Source organism: Triturus cristatus, chromosome 7 (assembly GCF_964204655.1).
Source record: "Triturus cristatus chromosome 7, aTriCri1.1, whole genome shotgun sequence".
NCBI classification, from domain to species: domain Eukaryota; kingdom Metazoa; phylum Chordata; class Amphibia; order Caudata; family Salamandridae; genus Triturus; species Triturus cristatus.
This window is the reverse complement of record NC_140590.1, coordinates 84,227,879-84,250,571: the sequence shown is the minus strand read 5'-3', so window position 1 is coordinate 84,250,571 and position 22,693 is coordinate 84,227,879. Positions and strand designations below refer to the sequence as shown.

The 22,693-nt window shown below is 49.7% G+C and overlaps 1 protein-coding gene across 1 annotated transcript in view; it reads right to left on the bottom strand.

The window, feature by feature from the left end:
* LOC146808882 (phospholipase A2 inhibitor and Ly6/PLAUR domain-containing protein-like) overlaps positions 1 to 22,693 on the bottom strand; it is a 228,810-nt gene that overhangs the window by 192,032 nt on the left and 14,085 nt on the right. The window contains exon 2 of the mRNA XM_085615693.1: positions 10,839 to 10,958. Within this exon, the coding sequence (XP_085471819.1) occupies positions 10,839 to 10,958 (120 nt within the window). The remainder of the gene's footprint in view (positions 1 to 10,838; positions 10,959 to 22,693) is intronic.

Genomic DNA, 22,693 nt, shown 5'->3' with positions numbered 1-22,693 from the left:
GAGTGTGTATGCAAGTATGGACTCCCTACTTGTTTGTTCTTTTCCCCTGTGTTCTCTTCTGTCATGTTTTCTTCCTCCTTTCGGTCCATTCCACTCATCCCATTGATTCTTTTGTATGCAATTGTGGATCCACAAGCCCTCCTTAATGTTGCTCTTGCTTGCCCTTCAAGGGTCCCTGTTCCGCGGGAACGCAGCATATTATTCATGTTGCCAGTATTTTGTTTCATTTTGTATTATATTATTTAGTGCTGTATTATTGTCTCACAAATGGCATCTCATGTTTCCTGACCCCTCCCCTTTTTATATTTTTTTCCTCTGATTTCTCAACAAAGAATATGAAGCAAAAAGATTCCCCTCCAGTTCTCAGTACAGGTCAGATATTGTTGCTTCTCCTTGCTTTGATTCCTTACTGACATCAGTCAATATGACTGTTCATCCAATCACCCCTCCCTATTATTAATTGTTGAACAGTTCTAAGATGCTGGGGGCTTCTACCACATGAAGGGCATAAGACCTTTTTTCTGTCCATGACACAGATTTAAGCTTCAGTTCCTCTCGGCTTTTAGAGGTTAATGTGACATAGTGTAAGGCGGATTTGTGGAGCTCTGCTTGTCACCTGTGAGGGTCACAGTTGTTAACTGTGTTTATGCGAAATACTAAGTGCAGAGATGACCTGCAGCTAAAACATCCCTAGCAGAATTCATGGGCAGAAAACAGAGATCACAAGCACAGACAAAAGCACTTATCTGCTGGCTGCTGCAGGGCCACTCACCATCCTTCCCCCTTATTTTAAAGGGCCCTGCCCAGCAGCTTGCATTATGTAGAGAAAGGTTAACAGGGGTGGCTGCTGCTGAAATAAATTAGCAGGGCAACGCAGGGGGCGGGGGCAATAATAATAATAAAAAACAATTACCTTATGTTGCCAGCATTCTCAATGAAGAGGTATGAGGAAGTCCATGGCCTACCCAATCCATAGCTGCCAAGGTTTCAGAATGCTATGTGGGACATTTTCATATTTTCCTTGTAATTATGAGTGGCATTTCAACGAATATGAGTGACACTTTCACACGAGCAAAATCAAGTAATGAAGACAAGGGAAACATATAAATATCAGACGTTACACCCATTTGAGCCACAAGAAAGTCTAATTAATATATTAAAACTGCTGCAAACCACCAGAAATAAAAGGGCAGTAACCTGACACAGACTGCTTGACTGCAGTACTCAGTAACAGAGGGCAGGCACTGCAGCTGTTCAGAACTGCCAAGCCTTTTGTGTGTCAAATGAACAGGATGCCACCCTGCTTTGGGCCATACAAGCATATCTCTGTGCTGCGCTCTCCCCCATCTGCTTGTGGTATGTCTGCCAGCAGCCTTATAAATTCGCCATGTGGCCCAAGACACTGTGCCTGCAAGGTACCACCCCTACCTCAAATGCAGAGAGTGGAGAATCATGGATGTACTAGCTTGGACCTACAGCTGTTTTGACCATGGCAAGGGGCTAGAGACACTGTGAGGTGCGGAGGTTTAGTATTGCGAGCCTGGGAACCATGAGCCTGCAGTGGACTCTGTGTGGCAGGTTTAGGCTGGGTGCCATGGAAGCACCCGCCTCCTTAGTCCAGGGCTGTCTTCGGTGAGTCTGCTGCTGTACAGTGAGTGTTCTATATGACTCACCCTCATGCAAGACACCACTAATAACACACCAAAGCAGACACAGTGATTGGACAGGCCATAAAGCCTCTGCATATTTCGGGCAACCCCAAAACCCTCACGCTGGCTGTCGCTTCATACCCTCACGCCACGGTTAAACCACCAGGATGTATTTGATGTGCAGAGCCATTTTCTGGCATCCTGATGCCCTCAGAAATCCTGAAGACTCTGCCCGCTGAAGCCCACAATGGAGCAGCACCAAACAAAGGCAGCAGTTAGGCCTTTCAGAAGCAACAATGTTTAAGTTAGGGGCACAGTTCACAAGTAATTCATAGGTGACTATAAGACAACCTCACCTCTTTCTTTGTTTGTGTTGTGTTCCTGGGCGGCCACTGTAATTGTGGGTCAATGCCTCAGTGACATGAGGATCGGCTATAATTGAAATCATCGTGGGTCGCATACGATATTTAACTGCACGCAGCAGCCCATGCCGGTGCGAGAAGCAGGCTGGGGTAGCACTGCGAGCAGAGCGCCATGACTGAAGTGCCACCTCCTTGACTAGTAACCGCCCGTTTACTACCATAACAAACACCCCGCCTTCAGCAGCAGGACGTGACGCCACCCCGCGGTGCTAGACGTTTAAGCTGAATCAGCTTACTCTTACTGGGCCCCACCCAGGCTGAGGCGGTAAGAGCCATTGGGCCCTACCATTAAACCAGGCTGTCTCAGAGCAGCACCACGATAAATAATCAGATATAATGTAGCAGTGAGCTGGCTGCCAGCAGCCATAGCTCAGCTGCAAGCACCAAGCCGGCACGAGCAACGCGCGCACGGCATGGGCCGCACGCTGCTAGATACCACACCATGATATTACAGCTTTAGACTATCTCCCAGTGGTCCGTCCAGAACTATTAGGAGGACACTAGTAGAAATGATTTGTGATTATTAGGGGTTAGTTTGTATGTACAAATTGTTTCCTTTCTTTTATATGTTAGGTTATAGTGTATGTACAATTGATGTGTATATTTGTATTGTTGTTTCCTTCCTGATTATATGCCATATTCTATGTAGAATGTAAAAATGTTCTGATAAAATCTATCTAGATTAATAAACTAGGGACAGAGTAACTTATTGTGCTCTATCTAAAAATAATTTGTATATTTATTCCTTTATACCACTTTTTGATTATATATGATTACTAACCATTACAGTCAAACGAGCTTGACATTTTGAACAATTTCAGGTCACCTCAAACCAGCGGGATGTTATGTTATGTTATTAGATTTGTAAAGCGCATGGCTGCCCCAGCAACGGGGCATCCCAGCGCTAAAATCCAGACATAACCTTGCAGGGTGGAAAGAAAACGGGAGGCAGGGACTAGACCGGGAAGAGCCAGGTTTTTATGGCCATTCTAAAAGCCAGATGATTCTGAATACTCCTGATAGTCGCAGGTAGGGAGTTCCAGAGTGCTGCCATAGCCCTGAAAAAGCATCCCCCAGCTCTTGCTCTTTTAACTCGGGGGACTTATGCGAGGTGTAGATCCGCTGAGCGGAGAGTGCGGCGCCGTGTATACGGCAAGAGAAGATCAGATAGACTAGGAGGCGCTTGGTGGATGAAAACTTTGTGGCCAAAGCAGAGGGTCCTGAAATGACTTCTCTTGTCCACTGGCAGCCACTGTAATTTGGGGATGAGTTTCGATACTTGACAAGATATAGGGAGTGCAAAGAGAGTGCCCGCTGCCGTTTTTTGAATCCTCTACAAGCGCTGTATCCCTTATTTGTTGGTGCCAAGATACAAGGAGTTACAATATTCCAATACCAGTCGCTTTCACTCACCGGAGGTCCTGCTGAAGATTTGTTTGTTGCTCTGCCGCTGCTGGGGTGCCCACGCTGTTCGTCCCCTCTGTCGGCGCCCAACGCTATCGCGCCCGTGACAGAGGGAGACTACAGCTCCCAGGCTGCCTAGCGGCCACTTCCGCTTGTCTTCGCGCCCGGAGGCGCTCAAAAGGCAGAGGCTCCCTCGGTGGAGCGGGGGTGCAATACCAGTCGCTTTCACTCACCGGAGGTCCTGCTGAAGATTTGTTTGTTGCTCTGCCGCTGCTGGGGTGCCCACGCTGTTCGTCCCCTCTGTCGGCGCCCAACGCTATCGCGCCCGTGACAGGGGGAGACTACAGCTCCCAGGCTGCCTAGCGGCCACTTCCGCTTGTCTTCGCGCCCGGAGGCGCTCAAAAGGCAGAGGCTCCCTCGGTGGAGCGGGGGTGCAATACCAGTCGCTTTCACTCACCGGAGGTCCTGCTGAAGATTTGTTTGTTGCTCTGCCGCTGCTGGGGTGCCCACGCTGTTCGTCCCCTCTGTCGGCGCCCAACGCTATCGCGCCCGTGACAGGGGGAGACTACAGCTCCCAGGCTGCCTAGCGGCCACTTCCGCTTGTCTTCGCGCCCGGAGGCGCTCAAAAGGCAGAGGCTACCTCCGCGTCGCGGGACGCGCGCGGGCGACGCCGGGCTAAGCCCGGGCAAAGGGCGGGCCCTCTGTGGCCCTCAGAGGCCAGAGGAGGCCGGGTCGGGCCCACCCCATTAACTCTTTGAATTGGAGACAATACACCAGAACTGGTATGTGTGGTCACTACTACTAATTCTGCAGAAATCAGCTGGGTGTTGGCACAAACTTTACTGAGTCCTGTACTGTCTCTGGTGAATAGTGATATCTCTACGCCATGAGTGAGCAGATGAAAAAGGGAACTCTTGATAGTTACTTTAAGAAACTTAATACTGACTCTGCCCGGGAGGTTGTTCTTGCAGAACTTAGGGCTAGACGCCGTTGTTCAATAGAACTCATAAAAAATATGGCATCAGCCTCGCCATTTCCTGAGGCTCCATGTACGGACATTGAGGTTTCTTCTTTCCAGGATTCCATGCTACCCTTGGGTATTAACGACTCTACTAGGAGCCCTGTTACGTCTATTGTGCACGAACAAAGTATTGATATGGCCTTACCTATTCTTCTTTCCCCTATCCCTCCCCCCGATGACTCAAATAATATCTTGGATGTCCAACATGAGTCATCACCCCAAGCTACTGAGTCGTTACCTACTAATGATATCATATATAGTCAGACCACGCTGACCGGTCCATTGCCCAGGAAAAGAAGGAAGATAGTTTCTGAGTTACGTAAAAGCAAATGTGATAACATTTCTAAAAGTAATTCTACTGCTACCTGTTCTGGGGAAAATGCTACCCCCCGTACACCGAAACAACCTCCTACTGGCAGTATTGCATCTTGCTTGAATTAAGTTGGCACTAATGGTGAGTTACTGGATGAAATTGGCAAATTGATGGAAAAACGTATGTTGCCAATTGTAGAAAGTCTAAAGAACATTGAAGAAAGGTTAGCGAAAGTTGAATCTTTAGTGGGAAACAAGATGGAACAAAATATGATCACATCTGTCCCTTCACAAATACCATCCACCGCTTTGGCTTCTGCTACAGTTTCTTCTAGTTCATCCCCAGAAGAACAAGCGACTCAATTGATTACATCAATAAGTAAGGGAGGGGTTAGCCATTCAGATAGTACCATTACCTCTAAACCATCTTGCACAACCACGGCTAGGGCTATGACCTGTGCTGTAAATACCCCAAAGAACGAGGGTCATTTGTTTGTCAAACCGGGGCACAACACAGATCCCTCGATTAAACCACGAGGTCCGTTGTCTATTAACTTACCACCAGAGGCAGTCCCCCTGGTAGTTGTGCTTGCAGGGGTTCCTATGTTAAAATCGGATGTTGTAGAAGGATACCATCAACTAAAAAACAAAGTTATCCATTGGCTAGGCCAAAATCGCCCTCTTCCTTCTTATATTAATGGGGAAATTTTACATGTAAGACGCCTGCCCTGGTTGGGTAACACTTCAAAAACTATACATGGGGATGTTATCCTCATCAACTTCAGGGACCCAAGAGCTGTTGCTCATATTTTGAATTGGCAAACGCTGTATAGGAGTTCCTCGATCACAACTTGGGAACTCACCTACTTTTTTCCAAGACCAAATTTAGCTGTCACCTCCGTGATGGGGGATTCATCCAATATTCAACATAAACTTATGATCCCCTTGAGAAACAGATTTGAGGTGTTAGACAGCTTGGAGGATGTTGATTGACTCAATAATCATGAGTCTACGAGAGCACTACTTGCGGCGCCCGAGACAAATACAAGTTTGCATCATAATGAGTCCAGTACTGCATCATCTCCAGTAGAGGTAGAATATCCCCATGAGCATTTGGTCGATCTTGCTCCGCCTGCTCCAGATAATGCTAGGGTTATCATCCAGGAATCAGTAGGCACCCTATTTTCATGGAATATTGCTGGGTTGACCTCCAAAATGGAATCACCAGAATGGATGAGCTTTGTTAATAAATTTGACCTTTGCATATTCCAGGAAACTTGGGCCTGTGAAGCATGTTTTATGCAGGGCTATTTGAATTATTTTGTCCCTGCGGTAAAAGGCCCAAGGGGTAGACCTATGGGGGGCCTAGTAGTATGGGTTCGTCAAACTTTAAAATTGGGCAATAAAGTTCTTGACACAAGAAGTAGGGATATCCAACTAATCAGAATAGACTTAGAAAAGCTGGGTAGTGTAGACATTTATAATGTATATGTCCGGAGGAAGAAGAATGGGAGGTCAGAGGTACTAGAAGATCTGGATAGCCTCATTGACATACACTCGTCGACCAACAATATTATCATTGCGGGCGATCTTAATAGTACATTTGAACCCTTGATTAGCAATGATGATTTGTTTGGAGAAGAGGAGGATCGACTATGGGGCGTGCCTAAACTAGAGTTGCCTCCAATAGTGCGATGGTCCGCTGATATCATTGGTTTAAATGCTTTATGTTATGGTAAGGGGCTAAGAGCACTGAATGGCAGGACTAGTGGAGATAGAAAAGGTGCAAGCACATTTGACAACGGTAGGCACAATAGCAGAATTGATTATCTGTTATGTAGCCTAAAGCTATGGCCATCTATTTGTAATATGTATGTGGATGGAAGGTTGGAGAGTGACCATAATCCTTTGTGCCTGTCACACAAGTGGTGGCCACACACTGGCTTGCCTGTGGGACTTCCTGTGCTCGTACCACCCCGGATTGTTCCCACCAACAACATGAGGAGGCTACGCTGGGAAAAGGTAGCAATCAATCAACAGGCTATTGTTAGTATGAATAGCCATGTTGACCAAGCCATATTAGACCTAGAGGATTGTAACACACTGAGCAATGGCCTGGACAGGGTTGAAGGAATTCATAATTCCCTTTTTGATATAATCAAGGGCTACTTCCTTAAGCCTGTCAAAGACAAAGGTGATAGGGTCCCAAAGCTAGCTAAATGGTACAACGCTGAATGCAGGGAGTGTAGATTCGCACTGGGTAATGCTATTAAGGGAGGGCAAATAGCTTTAATCCAAGTTGCCAGGAAAAATTATAAAACCAGTATTGTGAAGGCAAAACAAGCTTGGGATGAGCAACACTGGATTGAGCTAAAGGCAGCTAGCGATAGCAAGGATTCTCGACAGTTCTGGCACATTGTCAGATGGGGAAAATCAGGTGGTCCTGAATCCCCTCAAAACAATGTCCCTGAAACCGAATGGGTAAAGTTTTTTAAAAACCAATATGCTGTTTTTAATACTACCGAACGGCATGAGATAATCTGTGTAGACCTCCCAAAAGAAAATCCTTTTTGTCCTAGTGAAATCATGACGGCTCTGGATGCAGTTGCCTGCGGACGAGCCCCTGGCCTTGATGGTGTGCCAGCGGATCTATTTGTTAACGATAAAGAGCGCTGGTGCTCATATATCCACCATCTTATTAATGCCATTGCCTTGGGTGCATCAGTACCAAAATCCTGGAAGGGAGCAGTGATTATCCCCATTTTCAAGAAAGGAGATCGATCATTGCCAGGTAATTACCGCCCTATAAGCCTTATAGATACCATCCAAAAGGTAGTGGGGCGTGTGATCGTCAATAGGCTCCTGGATTGGGCGGAAGAGACCAAGGCCCTTTCAACCTTCCAGGCTGGCTTTCGACGATCCACAAGTACGGTGGACCAGGTCTTTCGTTTTACTATGATTCAATGGAGGACGGTGGTGCTCGGCAAAGGAAGCTTGTATGCGGCCTTTGTCGATCTAAGGGCCGCTTTTGATCTGGTCCCTCGACTAAAGCTATGGTCGGTTTTACAGAAGCAGGGCATCCCAAATGATTTGTTATCTATGATAATGAGACTCCATGAATCAAATTATGCAAGAATACAGTGGGGTGGCTTAGGCTCAGTTACCTCAGATTTTCCAGTAGAGAGGGGGGTTAGACAGGTATGTTCGATGGCCCCAGTCCTTTTTACACTTTACATCAATGATGTTGTAGCACGTATGACTTCCGCCCAAGTGGATGCTCCTTTTTTAGATGGTATTAAAATTCCTATTTTAATGTTCGCGGATGACACACTCATCTTAGCTAAAACACCAAGTGGATTGCAGTGTGCTTTGTCAATCTTTGACCAATTTTGTAAAGAGTATGGCCTCGAAGTAAACATTACAAAAACGAAGCTGATGACTTTTAATCCCCATCGTAGTTTTAAGACAAAAATTACTTTAAACAATCGTCCGTTGGAGGTAGTTAACAATTTTACTTATTTGGGTATGCATATATCCAATGCGCAGGCCTGGCGGCACCATATTGAAATTGCAACAATCAAACATAGGCAATTGGCAGGCGCAATCAGCTCAGAACACCGAAAATCATTCACTAAACCTGTGAAACCTGTTTTACAGGTTTATGAAGCTAAAGCACTGGGTTCTGTACTTTATGGTGCCGAGTTGTGGGGGTTTGAAAAAATGCCGGCTCTTCAACTTGCAGAGAATATATTTTTTAGGGCCATTACAGGCGTTCCCAAAAGCACCCCGCTGCTGCCCCTTAAGTATGACTTGGGTAGAAGAGCCATTGTAGATATGGCACGGCTCCGCCCAATATTGTACTGGCGCAGGTTATGGACCACGCCTGCGCTTTCTCACTATGCCGGGGGCTTTCTAGACATCATAAGAACTGACCTTCACCATAAAATAGGCTGGCTAAAAGCGCTTAGGGCATCCTTGCTTGAGCTTGGTTTGAGCACACTTTGGGAAGATCCTGCAGGAGCAACCTTCCCTTCTAAAAGTACGATCAAGATCATTTATTGGGAGAAGGTTGCCCAGCGGAACTGGTGTAGCCCAAGTGTTGGTAACATGACTAGAGAGTACCTAGAGGCCAAGATGTACCCCCATCTTGAGCCTTATTGGGATATCATAACCAAGCCAAGAGATAGGAAGCTCCTCTTCCAACTAAGAGCTGGAGCACTTCCCCTTAGATCATTAACAGTAAAATGGGAAGCGGGAAATAGTGCTGTTTGTCCTGCCTGTGGTACAAAAAATGAAACTATTGGTCATTTTTTGTTTTCTTGTGAAATCTATGCAGCTCCACGGCGTATATGGCTTACTCCAATGTGCAAAAATCTAGGAACTACTAGTGGCACTGTTGCTCTACGCATTATATGCACCAGCACATTGCCTTGGATTTCAATTGCCACTGCAAAGTATCTAGGATGGGCGTGGATGATTAGATTGAGACTGCTAGTCAATTGACTATTCTCTTGAACCGGGGGAGACTGCTAGTCCTTTTACTATTCCCCCCCCTGCTAATTCTTAGCATTTTATCGTATGTAATCTGTTTTAAAACTTTTAATTATTTAAATATCATTGTTTTAACAACAAGTATCCACTGTTATTATCGCGGAATGTCTAACCCAGGGCTTCAATTATGTCAACCCGCATGTGATTTGAACAGCACTGCTGCCAAATGAAATAATGTCTCCCTTATGGATGTAATTTAATCAGATTTTGTTAAAGTATGTAGTATCGAAATGTATTGTATTTAATAGTATTTTAATGTATGTAATGAACTGTTATTGTATATTGTATCTTGCTTTTATGAATATCCTTCGAATAAAGCATACTTTGACTTGACTTGAATATTCCAATCTGGACAAGATCGTAGATTGGATAATGATCTGGCGTGTTTGTGGGTCGAAAACCCTAACAGATGCTTAAGTCTGCGTAGAACTCCAAAACAGACCCCTGCCACCGCTTTTGTTTGGGCTTCGAAGGACAAGGCACTGTCCACCCATACGCCCAGATTTTTTACAATCTTCTTGGGAGAAAGCGCAGACCCCAGCGTGTCCGGCCACCATTAGTCTGTCCATAAATGGGTATCTTTACTTAACAACAAGATTTCGGATTTGCTGGCATTAAGCTGCAGAAAATTGGCTGACATCCAGTCTGCTACAGCCAGTATATCCTCCTAGGAGTTGATTAGGGAATGGTGGCAGTTGTTGGAGGAGATAACCAGCTGATTGTCATCAGCATAAGATACTAATGACAGTCCTTGGTTTTTTGCCACTGCCGCAAGGGGTTGTAGATAGATATTAAAAAGCGTGGGGCTCAGCGTCGATCCCTGCGGAACTCCATGATTGACAGCGTATTCCCAAGAACAGCCAGAAATGATTTGATCCAGGCAAGTAAAGTGCCTCCAATTCCCGACTATTTTTCAGAAGATACCTTTATTAGGGGGATGTAATACCCCAACCCACAACCTGAACATACACCCTGCATCCTGGGGCCTAGAGAGTCGAGAAAGCAGCAGCAGCCGCACCTGATCAAAACCAGCCTCCCGGGCTCCTGGGAAAATGCCCAGTGCCTGACCTGGCTAATCAGCAAGTCGCTTTATTTACTCTTTTAAAAAATTGACAGAAGCATTTCTGAAAGAAGTAAATGGTGTCACAGGTGCAGAGAAACGGCAGTGGTAAATAAATTGGATGCCATGTGATGGCGCTTTCCCCACAAACATTACACGGAGCCATATTTTTCTCCTCGGTGTCATGTTTGGCGTAACTAGAGTCGGAATTAGGGTCACGTTGCTTCCTCTTGCGCCTCTGAGCACTCAGACAAGCCCCCTGTAGAACCTCCTTTGGGGACTCACGCCAGACACTTTCATCCCAGTTCACCTCTGGACCATCTACCGTGACAGAGTCAGACTTCCAGCCTCAAAGTTCACATGTAGCGCCACCCACCGGTGACACAAGCGACTAGTTCATTTTGTAAATGGAAACTTACCAGCGCTGCTCTCGGTGAGCAGAGAAGTGCAGGTGTTAGCTGGGGAAGTGCAGGTCTGTGAAGTCCCTGTGCAGGTCGAAGCAGTATTGCTAACACATTGTTGGCACGAGAAGGCATTTCCTGGAGAACAAAAAAGAGAGAAAACATTTCGGTGCCTGGATATGACGCTGGTTGGTCGTTCTTTCTTCTCATAGTCATAGATCAGTCTTTGATTATATATTTTTTTTATTGTTAGAAAGAGTTGAACAGCTCCACTAGGCACCTGGTGGGCTCAGAAAATGCATTTGCAAACCACAGTCATCCCGGGGCCCTTCGTGAAGTTATTTGTAATTTTATTAGTAACCTTTCAGGACACCGTTAATGTTAAGAAAGTAACAGCCAGGCAGTAATGTTAAAGGTAGTTGAAGACATAGTTACGTTTACAGAACTTGCTAAACCTTAGACAGGACAAAGTAAAGCCTTCCAGGCTACTGCCGCCTGGATTAGTACATTTTGTGTCATTAAAAGGCAAAAATTGTGGCACAGAATTGCCTTTCTACAGCACAGCCGTAGCACCCTGCGCAGTATCAAGACCTAAAAACTAAAATCTCACGCCATTGGATTTTGTAATAGAAACTCTACATCAAGTGGAGCGATATTGTTTTAAAGGACACATACGCCACAAAATGTATGTCAGACAACATTTTTCCCTATAGATATTCTGCCGGAAAACCTTCCATGGTACTTTGTTTTAGTCAAACTCATTAGTTTTGCTCAGCTTTGAGCTTTAAAAATGCTAACTATTCTCTAAGTTATTACTGTGCTGTGCATTGACTTTTTTAAACTAAAGCATAGGTTCATGTTGCTATATATACCTTTGTGATAACTCTCTAAATCCTAGACCAAGCTGAGAACAGAAGAAGAAGGCTGCTGTCCCCACCATAGGCAGCCTGCACAATGCCATACCACCCCCAAACACCATTGTCCCACAACCAACATCAACACCGCTTCCCCGCCCGTGGCATCCTACCCTGAACTCCCAAAACATCACAGCCCCAGAACTTGAGCCCTGCCACACCCTGCAGACACAGGACCCCAATTCTAAGCTTGCCCTACTGAAATGGGACAGGTCTGTGTGCAGAGGCAAGTTTTACTTTCGTTGACATGTTCAGATGACAGCTCTGTATACTGGTTTTGTCACTTCAGAGCAGGGGCGTAACACAGGCCCCCAGCAGCCCCCGTGGTGCGGGGGGCCTCACGCTCCAGGGGTTTCCTCCGCAGCCGCGGAGCCAGCAGCCACTTTGCACTCCACACATCTGATCCATCTCGGATGCTGGGAGTTACGTAACTTACGTTACGCTCGGCGGCTGCCTCATCATAAATTAAACGTTGCGCGGCTGGTCATTCTCGTGCGCATGACACTTTGCGCAATTAAAAGTGCACGTGTGAAGCTGCAGGCATAATTCATTGTAGAACTGTAGCCCTGGCTCATTTCAACTTAAACAATCGGACTAACGAGCCTGAATTTGGCCCCCGGTAGAAGTAGGGTCGGCAGACCAGTCTTCCCCGGGGTTTTCGCGCAAGACCGGAAGGACAGAGCTGAGGTTACGGTTAGGGGGTTGGGTTAAGGGTGGGGTTAGGATTAGGGTATAAGGAGGGCAGGGGAGGAGTTTTCAGCCTCTTCCTGCCCTCAGCGCCATTAGGGAAGGGTCTAGTTTTTAAATTGTTAGCGTAGTTAGGGCGAGTTAGGATTCGTACGCCCAAATTGTTGGTTGAGCGGTTTGCAACATTGCAGCCGGTGTCCTGGTGCATCGTATTCAGGCAGCATTTACCCGATTGTCCACAAGTGTGAGCACCGCTTCACGAGAAGACGATGGCAGCACCAGAGGCGGTCCGCACTGCTCTGCAGGTCCTGGGCCATGCGGGGAGAGCGGATCTCCTGCAGCCCAGGGTCTTGGAGGAGGCGTGGGTCGGGATGGCCCGTATGCCTCGATCGGCGTCTGCTGGGGTTGCTGCAGTGGTGGTGGGGTGCCAGGAGGAGCCGCCACCACCACATCGAGGTATGTCTGGGCGGGGCCGGGGCCTTGTGCAGGGTGAGACAGGGAAGCGCGGAGGGCGGCAGAAGAGCCTGTCTCCGCGCTTGCAGGGAGATGCAGTCGCACCCCTTGCACTGCCAGGACCGGGGGAGGGGCGTGAGTGTTCCACCACAGCAGCGCGTGGCGGAGGTGGCGGTCTCTGCGGATTCACCTGGCTTTTCACAGTTGCAGGGTCAGAAGGGCAGGGATGCTGAGGCCGGGGCATATGCGCTAGATAATTAGAAGGGGGGGAGGAAGGCACAGACAGGGATGAGCCCGTGGCCGAGGATTTTCAACTCATGCTCTCGGGTAGTGAGTCAGAGGGGGAGGGGGAGAGGTTTGGGGAAGATGTGCCCATCGACCTCTCCAGGGGTGGTGTTAGGGAACCTGCCCCACAGGGTGGCAGGGGGGCAGGTAAGGCTAGCTACAAGCAGACACAGGGGGAAGCAGCCAGGGACAGCGTGCCAGGCCCTTTGGGGGCCGGGACATGGAGGTCTAATGAGCAGCAGTTCCTGCCCATGCTGCCCAGGTGGACAGACATGTCCCTGGAGGAGAAAATACGCGACCAACGTCACATTATTCAGGAGACTGAGTTGAGGTGGCAGGTTTTGTGTGCAGCCAGGGATGGGGGTGTAGGGGGGTGGAAGAGGGGGGCTGGACCACCAGCCCCCTTGTTGGTGGGCGATGCAGGTCCTGGGTATGGTCGAGGGGCCAAGGGACCCCGAGGCAAGTGGGTTTGGGTAGATGAGATGGGGCCCACGTTAGGGGTAGGGATGGCCGTGACGGCTCAGAGACCTGATGCGCTGGGGCCCCCTCAGGTTCCAACAGCCTGGGGGGGCACAAGCCAGCGGTGGAGGCTGGTAGAGGCATGGGTGGGCCGGCGGGGCGCAGGACGGCTCCTTGACACTGGGTGGACGCTGCAGGGGTGTCCGTGGCGGCCTGCCCTTCACCGAGAGTGGGACATCAACGGCGCCGGAGTGTGATTTTGTGTCTGGTGTGAAAGGAAAAGGTCTGAAGAGAGTGGTGCATGAGGTGCTGGAAGTACCGGTTGAGGTTGAGCAAGAGGAACAACTGGATTATGATGAGGAGAGTGATGATCTGGAAGAGGGTGAAGTGCACGATAGTGGGGATTGGGGGAGGCCAAAGGCGGAAACAGGAAGGCTTAGTGTTTTACAGACTGCACAGGCCGGCACCAGTGGGACCAAGAAGGCGAACCAGAAGACGGTTAACGCCCGAGGAGAGGACCGGGAGGTGCCTCCGAATCTATCAGGTGAGGGTGCTTGGTGGGTCGCATGGGATGATGGCCCTAAAGGGGGGTGGAAAAAAGCCTGCTGGTCAGTGGGTGTGGGGGAGGGGTCAGTGAGGGACCCAGATGCGCCTGCTAAAGCGGCAGTAGAGTCGGTGGGTGGTGGCAAGTAATTGGTAGGCACAGGCATCCAGACGGACAAGACTGACGACCAGGAGGGGAAGGATGACAAGGGAGAGGACAAACACCGTAAGAAATTACCGTATATGGGGTTGGCAATGGCACTGGGGTCACATTTGTTGGAAAAAACTAAGTCCAGGATTTGGAAACACGAATATGTGGATGTATTCAAGCTCTTGCATAGGGAGATACAGGCCAAGGAGGGCTCTAAGGAAGAGAAATGGGAATTGACGAGGCGCTCGCGGGTGCCGGTTAACATGGAGAACTGGACTTCTGCATTTTTGATCTTGCGACTATATATTGTGAGAAACATTTGGATCGGGCAATCGCGTTGCTTAAATATATGTACATCATTCGAAAGGCTCAGATGCATTTCGGGGGTTTCGCTTGGCTCAGTTACGACAAGGATTTTAGGGCCAGGATTAGTGTTAATCCAGATAAGCCATGGGGGAAGTTGATCAAGAGCTCTGGATGCAGTGGATGTCCTCCACACAGTCGTTGGCATCCACACACACGGCCAGTGGCTTGCCAGTCACTTACCAGCCTTTTCAATCGCGTCCCGCCCAGACAGGGGTGAGAAGGCAGAGCTTGTACACCGGAGCAGGAGGTCAGAGCAATTACTCTGGGTCAACAGGCCAGTCGCCCAAGCCCACGGGTTTAGTACAGGTGCATGTTGGAACTTCAACAAGGGTTTCTGCACACAGCACCCCTGCAAATTTAAGTACGAGTGCTCCAAGTGTGGCGGACAAAGCGGTACAAAAGGGGGTGGTGATGGACGGAGCATCAGAACCAATCAAACACTCACACCCAGTCAACAGATCTGGGTTTGATCCATCACCGTTCTTTAGCCCACTCTGTCACCCCAGTTCAGACATGGCCATATGCAAATCAGTCTGACCCTGTGCCTCATGGGAACAGTCCAGCCCGAACTGCCAAGCCATGCCTTCCCTGGACCGAAAACAAGCTTCCTAGGACCGGTTTCTGGCATTTCAGCGGACGCCACCTTCTCAAACAATGTTTCATGTTGGCCACACCCTCAGAGCAGTGGCGAGTTACCAAGGGATGGGGGCAAGCTGGGCCTAAGGCCTCCTACACCGGTTAGGGTTGGGGCCATGGGTCCGAGGCTCTCACGATATCCTGACAGAGAGGCCATGCTGAGGATCCATTGGGGTTTCACAGAGGGTTTTCGGGTGGGTTACCAGGGCTCCCGGGAGCAAAGATGGGCAGAGAATTTGAGGTCTGCAAAAGAATTGCAAAGTGTTGTTGAGGCTAAGTTGCAGAATGAGGTGGTGGAAGGCAGGATAGTTGGCCCCTTTGACCACTGGCTTGTCCCTGACCTGATCATATCACCTTTGGGAGTGGTGCCCAAGAAGGAGCCGGGGAGTTCATGCTGAACCATCATTTGTCCTGGCCGGAGGGGAGGTCTGTGAATGATTACATTGCTGAGGAGGATTCCCGAGTTTTATACGCTTCTGTTGACGATGCGATCAGTTTGGTGCACGTGTGCGGGCAGGGCGCAGAATTGGCAAAGTGTGACATAAAGTCGGCCTTTCGCCTTCTTCCCATAAACCCAGCAGACTTCTCGTTACTGGGGATGCAGTTCGAGGGTGCCATCTTTGTTGACGAGGTTTTGCACATGGGTTGGGCCATTTCCTGCGCGTTAATTGGGGCGTTCAGCTCTTTTTTCCAGTAGGCATTCACAGACAGGAGTGGTCATCGTGCGGTATCCCATTACTTGGACGATTTTCTGTTCGTCGGGAGAGCTCAGTCTGGTGAGTGCAAGAGAGCTCTTTGACACTTTCAGGTTCTGGCGCATGGTTTCGGGGTTCCATTGACTCCTGAGAAAACAGCTGGGCCCAGCTGCAGTTTGACATTTTTGGGCATTGAGTTGGATTTGGTTGCGTGAGTGGCCAGATTACCAGAACAGAAGGTGACAGACATGCAGGCTTTCCTGCTGCACATGATTGGTGAGAAAAATATCAATTTTTGGTCAGTGCAGCGACTCCTGTGTTTCCTGAACTTTGCGTGCAGGGTGGTGCGTGCTGGGAGGACTTCACAGGGTCCGGATCTCGTTGGGGGTCAGGGCTTACCTTCGGGTGTGGCAGATGTTTTTGTCGGACTTCAATGGTGTGTCACTGGACTTTGTGGATAACAAGATAGTTTGGCAGGTGCAACTTTTCTCTGACGCCGCAGGGGCTTCCAGTTTTGGGATCTTCTAGGACGGGAGGTGGTGCACAGAGCAGTGGCCAGCACATTGGTTGAAACAGGGCAGGAGTATTGATTTTTTTAGAATTTTTCCCACTGTTGGTCGCGTTAGAGGTGTGGGACGCGGAGTTCCAGGACAGGTCAGTATTGTTCCATGTGGCCAGTGGACTTGGTGAATAACCAGAAAGCAAGAGACCTGCGGGTGCTGCGCTTGTTGCAAAGTTTTATGTTGCAATGCCTGTGACTGTTTCACGGCAACATGTCCCAGGAGCAAACAATGATGTGGCGGATGCATTGTCTCATTCGCAGTGGCAACGTTTCAGACGCCTGGTGCCCGGAGTGGATGCTTGCAAGACCAAGGTGCTGGATGGCATCTGGGCTTCGGGGGAGTGAGAGTGTTGGGCCTCGTCGAGAAATCCGTAGCTGAATCTACGAGGCACACTTACAGATTGGCGTGATCTGAATTCGGAGCGTTTCAGGGATGGACCAGTGAGACGTGGCGCATGTCATGGCAGGACTGTGAACAGGGAGCTCTACGTTTTGTTTTGGATTGGATTGACAGGGGGTTGTCCCAGACGACGATTGGGGGAAATTGGCAGGAATTTCTTTTTACAGCACGTTGTACACGGGTTATGATCCAGTCAAGAGCGAGTTGTTGAGCTGGACGTTGAAAGGTTGGGGTCAGGAGTGGAGTGAAGGGGGGGGTGAGGCGCCTAGGGAAGCGATTATGTTTGATCTTTTGTTTGCGTAGTTGCCGCAATGTTGTTATAATGAGCACGAGGTTGCTTTGTTCCATTTATGTATGATATGGATGTTCTTTGGTGCTTTCCGGGTGTCAGAATTGTTGGGTGCCCGAGGGAGAGAGGGGAGAGTGAATGATGATGTGCGACTGGATAAGACGCGTTTGGGGATTTGGTTGGGTCGTTCTAAAACTGACCAGGGATGCGGGGGGCGTGCCCGGTGATAGTGTGGAGAGGTTTTTGTCAGCAGGCCCGGAGTGTATCTGGTGATATTTTTTGTCATATTTCGCAGAAGCGTGTGACGGCGTATCAGTTGCTGACGGTGTTGCGAATAGCTTGAGGCGTTTTGGCAGGGATCCCGCTAGGTATGGTACGCATTCCTTTCACATTGGCGCGGCGGCGCGCATGGGATAGTCCTGGGATAAGATACGGCAGATTGGGCGGTGGAGATCTCGCTGCTGCGAGTGCTATGGGCGAAAATAAGTCCAGATTGGATGGTGGGAGGCACCAGTGAAGGTTTTGTTGTATTTGTGGGGCAGTTTGTATTTCTTCATAGGTTGCGTTGGGGGCCCGGAAGCCAAGACGGTTACCTGGATTGTCGGTGTTGGACTTGGCCCTTCTGGCAGGTTCACCCCTAAACTTTTTGCTTTTACTGGTGACCTGGTGGTAGTGATTTTTGGTTTCTGCGCACTTTACCGCTGTGTCCCAGGGTAAAGTGCGTACGTGTAGTGAGGTTGGCCTGCCCTCCCATAGGAATGCATGGGGGAATGTATGTGTCCCTGGAGGTTCCTGATGCGTGGGGAGTGCAGGGCCGAGTTTGGTATGTGCAGACTCGTTTGATTAAATGCTGCGCGATGATGTGTGCGGTGTCTATGTAGCTAGTGGGGAAGTGCCACTTCTAGACGCTGGCATAAATGTGCAGTGACTGCCTGGCGCGTGATTGGCTGGCTGAGGTCATGTGATGGGCTAGGGAATCCCCAGTCTCAGGAGGAGTCACCCAGTGGTGAATGGTGAGATCAGCAGCCAGATGGGTGGGAGGAGTACACCTAGGACCTGAATAGGGCTGGGCTTTCCCCACACAATGCTGGCTCTGCCCCCTGTGGTGCGACTGATGACCCTGGCCTGCTCTCTGAATAGGGAGAGGGGCTGAGCAAAACAAAGTGCTCAGGAACCAGTTGTAACTGGTCCGCCCCTCCCCTGCACCTTGAAACAAAGGTAAACCTGTGTATAAGAAGGGGCTGTGACCCCAAGTAAAATGTTCTCTTCCAGGATCCTATCTGAGGGGGGCTGCTGCTGCTGCTGGAGGCCAGGAGGAACCGCCACTTGGGACTGCCTTCCTGCCTGGAGGGCCCAGTGAGCTGGCCCCTGGCCCAGCCTTGCCCCCCTGCCTACCTTCCTGAACTTTGCCAGGACTCTGTTGCTGGACCTTGCTGAAAGCGCCTGGGGAGCGCCATACTAATTTGCTGAGAAGCGCCAGCATCTGTGGCCAGCAGCGCGGCGCTACGATAACCTAGGAGGGAACCCCGACGTAGGGATTCCCCCGCTTTGCCCGGGATTCATAGCGGGTGCCCACCCCGCATTGTTTTGCTCATTGGCGGGTGCCCACTCCGCTTATGTTATCGTATTTTGACCCTAAAACGAAGGTGGGAGCCCACCCCGCGCGTCGGTGTGAAGGAAGGTAATCACCGCCGCAGTCCCCGAGTCTCTGCGACGTCATCTCTCCGCCGCGCTGGGATTGGCCCAGCACGAGTGAGTGTACCCACGTGACCGGGGGCTCGATGGAGGAAGCCGCGCTCAGATTGAGGGAAGCGGACGGGAGCCTACCCCGTGCTTCCCCGAGAGAAGAAGAGCGAGCGAGTCTGCGAGCAGCAGCGGCGCTGCTGCCCCGCCGGAGGGCTACCGGCCACAGCGGAGAGCAGAGACGACGCGGGAGTCCCCGGAGAGCAGCCTGGTAAGTGTGAAGGGCAGGGGGACTCCGTGCGTGTGCTGTGGGTGCCGGTCCCGGACCGGCCTACTCCTTGAGCGGCCCCCGCCTGATAGGCGGGGTCGCTCCAACGTGCAGGGACATTGTTGTTTAGAGCCTTGCCCGGCTCTCCAACGTTGGGGGCAAATTATGTGTTTAAAGGGCCCCGAGAAGGCTCCAACGTTACGGGGCAATCTTCGTTGTCTAAGTGCCTAGAGAGGGCTCCAACGCGCCCCACATTGTTCATTTCAGAGCGCTAGTGCGCTCCCACGTGACTGGGACATTGTTTGTCTGTGAGCCCACGAGGCTCAGGGGGGCACCAGTTGTTCAGTGGTAGAGCGGCCCCAGAAGGCAGCGGGCCACTCCCACCTTGCCCCCAGTGTTGTTCAGAGCCACGGAGGCTCTAGGGGGCATTTCTGGGTGTTTGAGCCCAGCGAGGCTCCAAGGGGCCAGTCCTTTGTTTATAGCCCAGAGGGGCTCAGGGGACAGTCAGTTGGCCAGAGCCTGCAAGGTTCCAGCGTTGGCCCCATCATTGTTCTACAGCTGCCCAGCACTTCGTGGGCAGCTGCTCCGTTTAGGCCCCTGACACTGGGACACAGGGCATCCTAGCCCCAACAAGGCCAGTTGGCCTAGGGACAGTCACAGGTGGTGACTTATGTGGGTTGGGTGCAATTGTGTTTTCCTGCACCTCTGAATGTGTTTTTATGCATCATGTGTAATGTGCTTATACCCCTACAGGTATTGTGATACTTAGGTGGTTGTTTTTCTCCTAGTACAGGTGGTGCTAGTGAGGTCCTGGTCCCCTGCGCAATATTCTCCTAAGGTGGTTAGGGTTGCGTAGGTGGTACTTAACATTTACCAGTGGTTACTGGTTGTGCGCTACATTTTCTAATTGGTGCTACAGTGATTATATGTGCTATGTTCTAAAGTGATATTTCTACAAAGTGCTTATTCCTGACAGTGGTCCATGAGGCCCTGTCCCATGTAAATAGTCCCCTGTAAATTCTGCCCGTGCCTGTTGGCACATTGTAAAGTGTGTGTTTTCATCTAGTGTGTTTTGGTATAATACAAAGGCTATTTTTATATAATACCTTGTGTGGAGTTTCTTTTGTGGTGGGCCTTGGGTGTTGTTGCTGGGTGCGCGCACAAACGCTTTACACATTGCCTCCGGGGTAAGCCTGACTGCTCGTGCCAAGCTACCAAGGGGGTGAGCAGGGGTTGTCTTTGGCGTGTAACTCCCCAGCCCTGACTAGAGTGGTGGTTTCTGCCTGGCTTTGGCCATTTCTAACATTGGTGATCAGCGGTGGGATTAGGACTTGCGTTTGCGCTGTACCGCAGCAGCGACTGGCTGCAGTACAAAACTCTGCATTTTAGATAATCACATTTTGGGGATTATTGTTTTTGAAGTTCCATTATTTCTTCTCCTGAAGGTATCATTGTGTAATTGTGTCCAGTACATTTGTCCCCCGCCCTGCGCCTAGAGTTTGGTACCTGTGTCACGTGTGGTCTGGTTGAGGAATCAGGGGTGGTAGAAACTGCCTTACCAGTCCGAGGGGGGGGTTGTGTGTGGATGAATGGTGTGTGGCACTAGACAGTGAGTGTGAGTTCTCTGGGATAGAGAGCTTGCTGAATCCTTTGTGAATTGTGTACTCCTGTGTTAAGCTCAGACCCATAGGTTCCCTGTGTAATCTTTTCTCAAGAACGTCCGCCAAAATGGAGCCAGCTTTTAATTTCTGTGGTCTGTTTAGATACAGTATGTTAGAGTTGGTCAGGTTCTGTGAAGAGAGAGACATAGAGGTGGGTGAGTCAGACACCCAGTCCAAACTGAGGGACAACCTGATCCTATGGCAAAAGGATGAATGGGAACGTGAGCGCAGTGAGGAAGATAGGGCCCGGGCCACACGCCAAGAGGGTGGTGGGTCTGAGGGGAGCCCTGAGGAATCTGAAGAGGAGGAAGAAAGTGACCTGTCAGGGACGCCAGTAGATAGTGAAGACTCCATAGATAGGGAGTCCCTTGCTGGGTCCAGTGTCAGGAGCAGCACCCCATCCCTTTCCCTGTCCCCAGAGGAGTGGGTAGATAGGAGGGAAGAAAGGGAGCATCAGCTGGCCATTGAGAAGCTCAGGTTAGAGCATGCCAAGGAGATGGCGCAGCTGAATGTGGAGGAGAAAAAGTTTGAGACCGAGAGGGTCTTAGCGCAGGAGAGGATAGAGGAGGCTGAGAAGGCCTTCACCAGGTAGAAATCAGCTCTGGAGGGTAGACTATCCCCTGCGCGCAGTCTTAGTTTTCTGGGCTCCCCAGGGAGGGTTGATTCCAGTGGTGGCAGCTATATAGATTTCTGTGTAGGAAATCCCAGTCCCAGTTCCCCCAGTCTGGTACCTGTTCCCCAGGAGGAGGAGTTAAGGTTAAAATTCAGGGGCAGTAGGAAACTGTCTCACCAGTCTTGGGAGGAGTTTGTGGATAAATGTGAGGATGCACTGTTTGAATGGATAAGAGATCCCGCAGAATCAGATTTTGATAAACTGTGTGATCTGGTTCTCAAAGAACACCTGCTCAGTTGTTGTGTGCCAGGGTTCCGCCAACACCTGTTGGGGTGTGAATTGTCTGGGCCATTTGAGCTTGCGGATGAAGCAAAGCGCTGGGAAAGTGCTAGAGGTTCTCTAGAGTCATTAGGGAGTGACTCCAAAAGTAGTGGTTTAGGTATCTTCCAGCCCAGCGTGGTGGAAGAGGCTTAGTGTAGCCCAGCTAGGTCCCAGGATAGCGATGAGGGTGTAGGGGCTCACTGCCTGGCTCAGTGGAGTAGGAGTGAGAGGGTGACTGAGGGTCCCCAGACACACGAAGCCCTGCCTCAGGACTTGGGTGGTTTCTTGTCAGAGTACCAAGGATCCACAGGATCCGATGATGGTCCCAACGCCCCGCCACCTCAGGCGCCACCTGAGAACAACTCGAGGTAGTGACTAAAGCAGGGGGGAAAGGGGAAGTGGATAAGAAAACAAGAGAGACAGCCCAGGAAGTTGCTGCTTCTTCACACGGTCGTCTGGGTGGATCTTCTACAGCACCTGGATTTTAAAGATACACATGTAAATGCTGCCTACACCTTTCCTATGCTCAATGTGTCACCAACAACACTAAAATTTACCCTGTCAACCCCAGGCTGTAGCTTCTCTCTTTGGTGTTTATTTTTTGGGTTAATTCTGCATCTACATTTGGGGGAAAAAAAAACAACAGCTCTTGTAAATACAATCCTAAAACTAAGTCACTCTGAATATGTGCTATTTTAGTTAGCCCCCTCCTAATTACCTTCGCTACATGTAGTAGCTTATTAATCCAACTGTCTGTAACTTTATTCTGGGAATGAATTACGAAACCCACCAGGTTCTTCAAATGCTCGAAATAAACTTGAAAACTTGAGTATGCTTAAAGTCTCTGACCCATATGCTTCTGGCAAGAAAGTTTTATATCATATCTT